Below are 12,675 nucleotides of genomic sequence, written 5' to 3'. Positions count from 1 at the left end.
GCTCACTGCAGCACCAAGCCGCCTGAGGCCAACACAGCTACGCACGCTCCTCCTCCAACCTAATCTATAACTAGGCTATATACTAAATACATGATAAATAAATAGGCTACATACTAAATATATAATAAATTCATATTAGTAATAACAACTACAATGTTTTACGCACTAACAAGTTGGCACATTTGCCATTCCTTTGCTCAAACAGCTGCAGTAATGATCTTTCCACACCTTACAGTTAACCAGTTAATATAACCTTTCACTGTGATTCATATTAGATATTTTAATTTCATAAGCTCATTCGTGTCCTCTATTTTTTGCATCGAGTGAAAATTTATTTCAGACTTAGGATTTGGATTAGGATTAGGATTGAACAAAATGGAAAGACCTTGCGTTTACTCGGATTGGTGCTGAATATTTGACTATCTGCTAATAAGATTAACACTACCGCGTGCTATCAAAACAAGGGGAATCTATAAGCCTGCTTGAGATTAACCATAAGGAAAATTAAGCTTAAAGACTAACATCAAATCCAGTCATCTTCCACATCAGACCTTGTAACCGAACCTGGAAAAATAAGTAAAAGGACCTTGCGTTTAATAGGATCGGGAAGTGAACAAGATTAGAACAGCCACGTGCTATCAAAACAGGGGAATTTATAAATATGCTTGAGGTTGACCATAAGGGAAATTAAGCATAACAAACTAGTATCAAATCCAATCAACCTCCACAGCGGACCCTGTAACCGAACCCGAAAAAAGAACTAAAAGGACCTTGCGTTTACTAGGATCGGAAAGTGAACAAGATTAGCACTGCCACGTGCTATCAATGCCATCAAAACAGGGGAATCTATAAAGATACTTGAGGTTGACCATAAGGAAAATTAAGCGTAAAAAACTGTCATCAAATCCAATCAACCTCTACAGCGGACCTTGTAACCGAACCCGAAAAAACAAGTACAAGGACCTTGCGTTTAATAGGACCGGGAAATGAACAAGATCAGCACTGCCACGTGCTATCAGAACAGGGGAATCTATAAATATGCTTCAGGTTGACCATAAGGGAAATTAAGCATAACAAACTATCATCAAATCCAATCAAATTCCATAGCGGACCTTGTAACCGAACCCGAAAAAATAAGTACAAGGATCTTGCATTTACTAGGATCGGGAAGTGAACAAGATTTGCACTGCCGTGTGCTATCAAAACGGGGGATATAAATATGCTTGAGGTTGACCATAAGGAAAACTAAGCATAACAAACTATCATCAAACCCAAACTACCTCCACAGCAGACCTTATAACTGAACCCGAAGGAACAAGTACACGGACCTTGCGTTTACTAGGATCGGGAAGTGGACAAGATTAGCATTGCCACGTGCTATCAAAACAGGGGAATCTATAAAATTGCTTGAGGCTGGCCATAAGAAAAATTAAAAATAACAAACTATCATTAAATCGAATCAACCTCCACAGCGGACCTTGTAGTCGAACCCGACAAAACAAATACAAGGACCTTGCGTTTACTAGGATCGGGAAGTGAACAAGATTAGCACTGCCACGTGCTATCAAAACAGGGGAATCTATAAAATTGCTTGAGGCTGGCCATAAGAAAAATTAAGAATAACAAACTATCATTAAATCCAATCAACCTCCACAGCGGACCTTGTAATCGAACCCGACAAAACAAGTACAAGGACCTTGCGTTTACTAGGATCGGGAAGTGAACAAGATTAGCATTGCCACGTGCTATCAAAACAGGGGAATCTATAAAATTGCTTGAGGCTGGCCATAAGAAAAATTAAGAATAACAAACTATCATTAAATCCAATCAACCTCCACAGCGGACCTTGTAATCGAACCCGACAAAACAAGTACAAGGACCTTGCGTTTACTAGGATCGGGAAGTGAACAAGATTTGCACTGCCGTGTGCTATCAAAACGGGGGATATAAATATGCTTGAGGTTGACCATAAGGAAAACTAAGCATAACAAACTATCATCAAATCCAAACTACCTCCACAGCAGACCTTATAACTGAACCCGAAGGAACAAGTACACGGACCTTGCGTTTACTAGGATCGGGAAGTGGACAAGATTAGCATTGCCACGTGCTATCAAAACAGGGGAATCTATAAAATTGCTTGAGGCTGGCCATAAGAAAAATTAAGAATAACAAACTATCATTAAATCCAATCAACCTCCACAGTGGACCTTGTAATCGAACCCGACAAAACAAGTACAAGGACCTTGCGTTTACTAGGATCGGGAAGTGAACAAGATTAGCACTGCCACGTGCTATCAATGCCATCAAAACAGGGGAATCTATAAAGATACTTGAGGTTGACCATAAGGAAAATTAAGCGTAAAAAACTATCATCAAATCCAATCAACCTCCACAGCGGACCTTGTAACCGAACCCGAAAAAACAAGTACAAGGACCTTGCGTTTAATAGGACCTTGAAATGAACAAGATCATCACTGCCCCGTGCTATCAGAACAGGGGAATCTATAAATATGCTTGAGGTTGACCATAAGGGAAATTAAGCATAACAAACTAGTATCAAATCCAGTCAACGTCCACAGCGGACTTTGTAACCGAACCCGAAAAAAGGAGTAAAAGGACCTTGCGTTTACTAGGATCGGGAAGGGAATAAGATTAGCACTGCCACTTGCTAGCTATCAAAACATGGGAATCTATAAAGATGCTTTAGGTTGACCATAAGGAAAATTAAGCATACCAAGCTATCATCAAATCCAATCAACCTCCACAGCGGACCTTGTAACCGAACCCGAAAAAAACAAGTACAATGACCTTGCGTTTACTAGGATCGGGAAGTGAACAAGATTTGCACTGCCGTGTGCTATCAAAACGGGGGATATAAATATGCTTGAGGTTGACCATAAGGAAAACTAAGCGTAACAAACTATCATCAAATCCAATCAACTTCCATAGCGGACCTTGTAACCGAACCCGAAAAAACAAGTACAAGGACCTTGCGTTTACTAAGATCCGGAAGTGAACAAGATTAGCACTGCCACGTGCTATCAAAACAGGGGAATCTATAAAGATGCTTGAGGTTGACCATAAGGAAAATTAAGCATAACAAACTATTATCAATTTCCACAGCGGACCTTGTAACCGAACCCGAAAAAACAAGTACAAGGAACTTGCGTTTACTAAGATCCGGAAGTGAACAAGATTAGCACTGCCACGTGCTATCAAAACAGGGGAATCTATAAAGATGCTTGAGGTTGACCTTAAGGAAAATTAAGCATAACAAACTATCATCAACTTCCACAGCGGACCTTGTAACCGAACCCGAAAAAACAAGTACAATTACATTGCGTTTACTAGGATCCGGAAGTGAACAAGATTAGCACTGCCACGTGCTATCAAAACAGGGGAATCTATAAAGATGCTTGAGGTTGACCATAAGGAAAATTAAGCATAACAAACTATCATCAATTTCCACAGCGGACCTTGTAACCGAACCCGAAAAAACAAGTACAAGGACCTTGCGTTTGCTAGGATCGGAAAGTGAACAAGATTAGCACTGCCACGTGCTACCAAAACAGGGGAATCTATAAACATGCTTGAGATTGACCATTAGGAAAGTTATGCATGAACAAACTAAGGTCAAATCCAACCAACCTCCAAAGCGGACCTTCTATCGGAACCCCAAAAAGCAAATACAAGGCACTGCCGCGTACTATCAAACAAGTGGAATCTATTAACATGCTTGATATTGACCGTTACGAAAATTATGCATGAACAAACTAACATCAAATCCAGACACCCTTCGAAGCGGACCTTGTAATCGAACCCGAACAAACAAATACAAGGACCTTGCGTTTACACGGGTCGGGAGCCGAATAAGATTAGAACTGTCAGGTACTATCAAAACAAGGGAACCTGCTTGAACCTGCTTGAGGTTGATCATTAGGAAAATTATGCATGAACAAGCAATAATCAAATTTAACCCACCTCCAAGGCGGACCTTGTAACCAAACCCCAAAAAACAAATACAATGACCTTCCGTTTACTGGGATCAGAAACTGAATAAGATTAGCACTGCCGCATACTATCAAAACAAGTGGAATTTATAAACACGCTTGAGATGGACCATTAGGAAAATTATGCATGAACAAACTAACATCATACCCAGCCACCCTTCGAAGCGGACCTTGTAATTGAACCTGAAAAAACAAGAACTAGGATCTTGCGTTTACTGGGATCGGGAAGCGAATAAGATTTGCTCTACCGCGTGCTGTCACCGCAAGGGGAATTTGGTTGACCGTTAATAAACTTAAGCATAAACGGACCAACGCCATAAATATCTAACCTGAAAAGGGTATTAATTCTAAATGAATGAATTAATTTGCTTGCTCGACTCAAAAATACAATAGAACATAGGGAGCTTTCCATTATCCCTATACAACTATTTAGATTTTTCCTTGTCGTTTACGGGTATAATGCTGAAATAAAAATGTGACGTATGGCAAAACCGCTGGGAAATATAATATTTGGGCTGTATATTTGTACATTTTGAAAAGTAGGTTTTGCACATTAGGAAAGGGGGGGGGGGGATAAAGTGAAGTGGAGAGGTTTTAGGAATGGTATTAGTATTTAATGAAAAGATCTATCAAGTAGACGACTTTATCTTGGTAGTATTAATAATCCAGTGAAGATGTTAAAGTAGAATCGCCAAGGCCCAAGGTGTTTTTCACAGTTGAAAAAGTTTGGAAGAATAGAAAGATGAACCAAGTCTGTGAACCAAGATTAGAATATTGGAAGCTACAGTAACGACAGTGGTCAAATATAGTTCAAATATAGCAAGAGAGCTCCGAAAAATGGGGGAAGATTTTTTAGACGTTTTCCAGAGAAATTGCTTACGGATTGTTTTAGGCACCCGACTCACTGACCGTATTTCAAACAGTAGTCTGTACGAAAAGAGTGGTTCAATCCCGCTTTCTAGGGCTATAGTAAGAAAAAGATGTAGATGGCTAGGGTACGTTCTGCAGATGAAGGATGACAGATTGCCGAAGATTGTCCTTTTCGGCCAACCGTCCAGGGCTATACGGAAAGTAGTTCATCTGTGATTGGGGTGGGAGGGTGCCGTAAAAAAAGTTATAAGGTAAATGGGAACTTCCGAGGACTATGTAAAGAGGGACCCTTTGAATGGATTAGTGTGGAGGAGGAGCGTGTGTAACTGTGTTGGTCTCAAGTGGCTTGGTGCTGCGGTGTGCTATTAGCAGCAGTAGTAGTATATGTATAATTATTTGGGATTTTTAGAATTATTTGTAACATTCCTAGAAGTGCTTCACTTTACTTTAACCCCTCCCCCTTTAAAGTGTAAATATATAGCCCAAATTGTATATACTCTATGCTGTTTGCCATATGTCCCATGCAACTTAACCCACGAGTAAAAAGTTGTATAGGCAGGGTTTTATCCAGGATTCTGATTTCTTTTTTTTTTGGGGGGGGGGAAGCATTTTTTTTTTGGGGGGGGGGGTGTGGGTTACAGGAAAACGCATCAAAAATTTGTTTATATTTATTTTTGTGATGTTTTTACGAATCGGACAAACATTCCGTGGGGGAGGGGGTCAAACCCCCCAATCCCTTTCCCTGGATACGGCTTTGAGCATAAGTATGACAAAAACTACCCTGATGTTGCAATAAAATAATCCACCGAAAATGGAGCTGGATTCTTAATTCTTGGGTTTTTTTTTAACATGGGAATTAATTCTTCCACTTGACGAAAATTTGATAAATAAATAATAGAAGAAAAAGAAGTGCTATTCTGACGTTGTTAAGTTGGTAACCCTGATATGGTAAAGAAACAAAAACAATAAAAAATAATTTAAAATATGATTGTGTTCCGTCATTAAAGCTCAATATTTTTTTTAATATTATGTTTTCCAAGTTATATTTATTCTGTCCAAATAGCTCAGCTAGAGTTTTGTCGCTCAATTTATATATAAATATATGTTTATATATTTATATTATATATATATTGTTTTATATTCAATTATTTATATTATGTATATATTATATTACAATTTAAATTGCATATATTTATATATTTTTGTATTATATTCTATATTAATCTGTGTTAGTCTTTTAAACTGTATGGGATTTGATTTAGAAGGTAGATTTTTTGGAATTAATGTTCATCCTAAAATGCCTAGGAACCGAAGAAGCCGAATTGACAGAGACTTCTTGCAGAAATAATCGAAATTCGCGTATCGTGTTTGGACTCATTTGTAATTGTGATCGTCAATTAACACTTATTGGACAAAAGTATAACAAATTTTAAGTTAGATTTGTGATTTGAAACAACTTCGATGTTTCATGAAAAATCCATAGGATTATTTTTCTTTTTTTTAGGAAATATTTCCCGTTTTATCAATCACAGCTGTTATCCGAACTGTGAAACCCAAAAGTGGACAGTAAACGGAGAGCTACGGATCGGATTTTTCACGAAGGCTGAGATTAATGCGGGAGAAGAGTTGACTTTTGACTACCAATACGAGCGATATGGGTAAGTTAAATTACCGTAAGTTACCGTAATTAATTAGCGATGTTACTACCGTAAATTATCCATATTATGATCACCGTACTATTTATTTTACCTTCATTATCAATTTTACCGTAATGTATTCATTTACGATATTATTGCCGTAATTTAATTAGCGATATGGATAATATGGGTGGTAATGGAAAAAGTTGTGGAGAGTGCAGCGTCGACGATTGGATTTATTCAGGGGCGTCAATTGTGAAGGGGGAGCTTTTGTTTCACCCTAGTTTTCTTTGCTGCCCCCTCCAGCGTTTGAAAAAATCCCCCTTTCCCTTCAAAAATGCCTGTTTTTGTTATTTTCATTAGAAAAATTTAAAGACTCCCCCCCTAGATTTTGAAAAGTAGATTTTGCCCTCCGCCGTGCATTATTGTGAATCAACGCCACTGATGTTATTCCTTTTAAAATACCAAGGATGTTGAAATAAAAACATTTCTTATATATATATATATATATATATATATATATATATATATATATATATATATATATATATATATATATATATATATATATACTGCTATGTTATAATCCAGATCTTGAAAACTAAAAAATTCATTTCGATTTTCAACAGCCAAATGGAACGCTCATTTTATATCCATAATATTTTTTTTACTGGTTCTGTCCATACACTTTGGCTGAAAATCTTATTTGAAATGGAAAATAGCCCCAATGGGCTTTTGTAATAAAACACAAAAGACAAATACATAAATAATTTGAAATATATATTAACTTTAGTGGTGAGAAGTGGGGTTGTCGTGCTAAAAGGAACAGGGCTAAAAAGAAAGATACTAGGGTCCGTAAAAAAAAAAAAAAAAAAAAAAAAAAAAAAAAAAAAAAAAAAAAAAAAAAAAAAAAAAAAAAAAAAAAAAATATTCCCAGCCTTGTTTTGAAACATTTCTGATTAAGTCGAATTTTGAATCTACATATAAACGGTACTAGACATAGCAATTTCAAATATACCCTGTTTTTATTTAATTGTTTAAAACGTTTCTTTGTTTAATTTTTATAGACCTAATTATTTGGCTGTTGAAAATCAAAATGGGTTTTGTAGAATTTTCAAAATGTGGGTTATAATATAACATTAAAACAATGCTAAATTTTCTTGCAAACAGCGGTATTAGATGCAGGGATTATCTTGAATGTCAGCCATATTCATTATTGGGCTCACTGGACCAAAGATACATTAAAAAAATTTCAATTCGGAAACAAAAATGAGATTATTGAGTTTCATTTTAAAATGTGAACTTTTGGAAGGAATTGTTCTTAGGCGAAAAGTCATTAAATTACGATTTTCGATTATTGCCTGATAGTATCAAAGTATGTGAAAGAAAATGATCAGGAATGTTGAGGATGGATATAAAATATGGCTGTTTTAAGCTACTCCGCAAGAGAGGTCGCTCTCGTGGATTTAATTTTTGTTTCAATTATAGCAGCTCCAATTTGATAGGACGGATAATCAAATTATCCGTCAAATATCCGTCATGGCGGGTTTTCTATTTTTTTCTAATTCCGCAGTCATGCTGGTCGGAGCCTCCGGGTCAAAGCTACGCCTGCACAAGCTTAGATCTTACAATTCACCTGTTTTGGTGCCATCGATCCAAACAAAATTGCATTCACTCGGTATTCTCAGGACTGAAGTAGATGGCGCGCATGTTGCGAGTCAAATGAAACTGGAGATACCGCGCCTGCAGGTCCGACACCATGGCAAAAAGGAGATTCCTGTAGAAGTGCTATTCTGACATTGTTAAATTGGTAACCCTGATATGGTAAAGAAACAAAAACAATAAAAAATCTAAGTATCATTGTGTTTTTTTTTTAATATTATGTTAAATAATTTTTTTAATATTAATTTTTTTCAATAAATTTTTTTAATATTATGTTTTTCAAGTTATATATATTCTGTCCAAATAACTCAGTCCTGTTCCTGTAGTTGTAACTAACAGGGAGTGTCCCATGAGCAAGCCCAAACCGCACAACCAATGATGTCTTGTACTTATTCGACTGATCGAGCTTCCCTCGAAGCTGCAGCCGGCAGCTGCTATGCTGTAGATTAATTGCTCGCACCTTCAACATCCTTTATTATGACCAGAACTTTCCTCAGTCCAGAGAGTTATGCCAAGTTTATTACTCAGCAATGCCCGGTCACTTTCGAACAAGATGGATAAACTGGAAACAGTTTTGCGTCCGAATAATATCTCAGTTGCCGCTATTGCAGAAATCTGGAACGTGACTGAACAAACTTGTTTTATCCCTGGTTTTACCACTAGTATTATTGCGCGGCAAGGCAGAGGTGTCAATCGTAATGATGGTGGCGTAGCAATATATAGCAGAATTAACATTCTCCGCAGGCTTCTGCTTCAAAAGGAAGACCCTGCCCATGAATTCTGTTAGTTTACACAAGGCTTAAGGACTACCCTGGCGCTTCTCCTGCATTATTTTGGCAGCTGTCTACCATCCAGAAAGCGCAAGGAACCGCAAAGAATTGTTATTGCATTTACAAAAGGGTGGATTTTTACCGCACCAAGTTCAGCTGCTCCACCATTGTTGTGAGTGGACATTTCTCTAAGGCGAATAAACAGTAATTGGATTCTAGCCTTGTTCTGAAACAAGTTGTCAAAACCGCTACTTCGTTGCCGGCAGTAGACTACACTTGATTTTGACAAATACTGAAAGCTTCTACCACAATCCCCACTTCCTGTGATCTTTGGCAACATCAAACCATTATACCGTCTTCTGAAAGGCAAAAATCCTGTAGCAGCTCCTAAACGTGTCCCTGTTGTAGTAAGACCTTTCACTGAAAAGAATCCTGTCCTTTGGACGATGGTTAAGTTAGTATGATTTCTCAACAGTAATCATGAACAAGCCCTTGACAGAAAAACCAAACTTCCAAACTCGATTTTGTACGAACAGTACGAGAAGCACTTTCCAACAAAGAGTGTGGACAAGTCCTCCCCTGTTCGCCCATAGATCACAACTGAAGTCAAGGGCTCAAACCCATGATTCCGAAACAAAGCCCTCTGCCGCAAAGCCAAGAAATCGTTTGCTGCAAACCAGGTTGATCCGTGTCTGTTTACTAACTGCAGAAAATGGCACGAATCAGTAAAGAAGCTGACCGGCGAAACCCAAAACCCTCACTTACTCCACTGTCCCTCGATCGCACCCCTGAACACACTCACCAGAAGACTGAGCAAGTTTGAGCTAGTTTACTCCCGCACCACATGGTATCAGTATTCTTTTATTCCCTTTTTCACGGGTCTGTTTAACATCATAAAATAATTGTAGTTCTTGTTCGTCCAATTTTATTTAGAGCTCAGTTTTAGTAGTTCTTAGTGCTATGTCGAGTGTACCAACAAATATGTCTATGTCTGTGTCTATGTCTATGATTCTTTCTCACCTTTTACCCCCTAGCTTTCCATGAGCTTTTAATTCCAGAAGAACACACTTGCCTTCGACAACATTCAACACCCCTCCCCCCTAAATTATCCCAATTTGTTTCAGTAGTCTTTGTATAATTATAGTCAGTTTAACATTCTCATGAGACAGAAACTTGACATTTTATTGCAATATTGAGGGGGTAAACTGCTAGATCAGATACAGTTCGCTTTTGCAATGACCAGATCTGATGAAGCTAACCAAAAATCGACTTCTGTTATCCCTGTATCTAATTTTAACTGAAAGTTTCAAGTCGATAATCGTAGCCTTTTAGTGTATCTGATCTAAAAGTTATCCGCAAAAGAAGTTTTTCAAAGAAAAGTAAAGAGGTGCATGAAACCAAAGCTGAACAGAAATTAAGTCAAAGATTACTTCAGGCGACAAACGGTAATAAATCACCTTTATAATCTATATACTTTCCTGAAGTTTTGTATTTATTTATTTTTGTTCTTTTTTTAGTAAGGAAGCTCAAAAATGCTATTGCGAATCTACAAATTGTCGGGGCTGGATAGGGGAGGTACCATCAGACGAGGAGGAAGAGGAAGAAGAAGAGGAATCTTTTTCGTCAGAAGACGATGACCTCCCATTACGCCCACCAAAACCGAAGGAAGAAGCTCTTATACAGCCTGTTGAAGAAATTGCTGCCGAAGAGCCTGTCGCTGTTTCAACCGAAACGAAGGTGGTTGAAAAAATTGAGGTTGACAAGGTAGAAGAGGTGATAGCTAAGATCGAAGAGTCTTTCGAAGAGAAACCTGTCAAGATAATAGAACTGCCTCAAGAGGTTGGTTTGAGGAAGAAAAAGAGGAAAACGAGACTGGCAAGGCTTTTTAAAGAAGATGATGATGTAAGTTCTATTTTGGCTCCTTGTTTTTCTGGTTTAATTTTGAATGAAATGGATTTAGGCACAAAAGACCGATGGAAACCTTGACTAAATATTCTAATGGGCATACTAAATTTCATTGTTGGGGAGTGGGCCCTCCCCCTCCTAGATTTTGAAAAATACTTATTTTGGTCTTTTCATTGGAAAATACGGCTTTTCTGACATTTTTAGTCCCCCCCCAAATTTTGTTTACCTATTCTCTTAATATTGAATTATAATATTCAAGTATACCCCCCCCCTTTTCCTAGGTTTTTTTCCCTCCTAATTTTGAAAAATTCCTTTTTGGGGCTCTATTATAATAAACGCCATCCACTTAAGTTGACTTTGCTAACATTGGATGCTGCTTTTGTCCTGTTACACCTAAATTATTCCAGTATCCTAGCATTTACCCCCTCATTGCTAGATTTTTATGTTTCTTCCTAGATTTTGATGAATATCTTTTTTTATTTGTGTGTTTTTTTAAGGAACGTCATAATTTAAGTTCTATTTTTTATCCTTATTCATAACACCAACAATGGAGAGTTGGATTTTTAATTCTTGGGTTTAATGAACATAAGAATTAATTCTTCAATTCGTAAAAAAATAATAAATAAAAAAAAGAAAAATAAAAAATTAATGTGATTTAAATAGATAGTTTAAGTTCATTTTCTCCTTATTCTCCTTATTCTTTTCTCCTTATTCATAAGGAGTAGAATTGGAATTTTCCAAGAAAGGAAAAACTTTCGTAATAAGTTTCTCATTATCCGTAATAAGATCCTTCGTCTTTTGCAATATAAATGACAATATCTGTTTATAGAAAAAGTTCACCAGTAATCTACAGCCTTAAGCACAAAAAGCATATACTTATTACCCCCTCCCCTCCCACAAACTGTAGACAGTATTTTCTCTGTGAAAGATCCTCCCTCTTTCCCAATATAGGTGGTGATAACTGTTTCTAGAAAAAGAACACCAGCTATCTACGTTGTCAAGAATAGAATAGAATAGGTTTTATTTGCACAATCTCTCGTAGTCATAAAACTAAATGGCGCTTATGCTTACAAAAAAAGGATTAAATCAAACAACGAAAAAATCAGAAGACGAATAGGATTAAATCAACAATTGTTATACTTTGATACAAAGATGGGGGGTGAAAGAGTTGGAAAAACGATTTGTGCGTGAAGGATGTGCTGCTAATCTGTCAATTTTCTTCGACCTAGTACTTCGATGTTTCACTAAAACTGGTGGTAGTATCGATCTGTGTATATCACTTCTGAGCAGATATTGGCCAAATTCAAGGATCAAACTGAGATGGCGCTCTTGAAGAGAGGGAATTTGTAAAGTGGATAATGCTAACTTATAACGAAAGTAAAACATTTCAAAATAGGGATGATACCTTTTTATTGACAGTGAATAGATATAAAATTATTTAACTGGATATTTCGAGCACATATACAGCGTTCATCATCAGCAGTAAAACTAAAAGACATGAATAAAAATAAACAAAATTTATACCTAATAAACTAATTACATATAGTTTATTGCTCTTATTTTTTTCAATGCAACAGCCGAGGCAAATCTCTTTGACCTTTTCGGTTCCGGTTCATTAGAATTATCTGACATATTACGTGGACAGAGGTCATAGCTCTTAGGTGAAGTGATATTTACTTTATTTGACCTGAGTAATTTATCATAAATTGAGTTCAATCCAAATTCACCTGTATCTCTGTTTATGGAATTATTCTTGAATAGAATTTTTTTAATTTCGATTGTTTCCCTGAAAGTTTGCTTTAAACCTTGGTCCCTAGA

General features: G+C 37.0%; 1 protein-coding gene across 1 annotated transcript in view; it reads left to right on the top strand.

Moving 5' to 3' along the window:
* LOC136033550 (histone-lysine N-methyltransferase Set2-like) overlaps positions 1–12,675 on the top strand; it is a 178,614-nt gene that overhangs the window by 19,235 nt on the left and 146,704 nt on the right. The window contains exons 4-5 of the mRNA XM_065714296.1: positions 6,388–6,541; positions 10,470–10,854. Of these exons, the coding sequence (XP_065570368.1) occupies positions 6,388–6,541; positions 10,470–10,854 (539 nt within the window). The remainder of the gene's footprint in view (positions 1–6,387; positions 6,542–10,469; positions 10,855–12,675) is intronic.

This window comes from Artemia franciscana, chromosome 12, assembly GCF_032884065.1.
Source record: "Artemia franciscana chromosome 12, ASM3288406v1, whole genome shotgun sequence".
Taxonomy (NCBI): domain Eukaryota; kingdom Metazoa; phylum Arthropoda; class Branchiopoda; order Anostraca; family Artemiidae; genus Artemia; species Artemia franciscana.
This window is presented reverse-complemented; position numbering and strand designations above follow the sequence as displayed.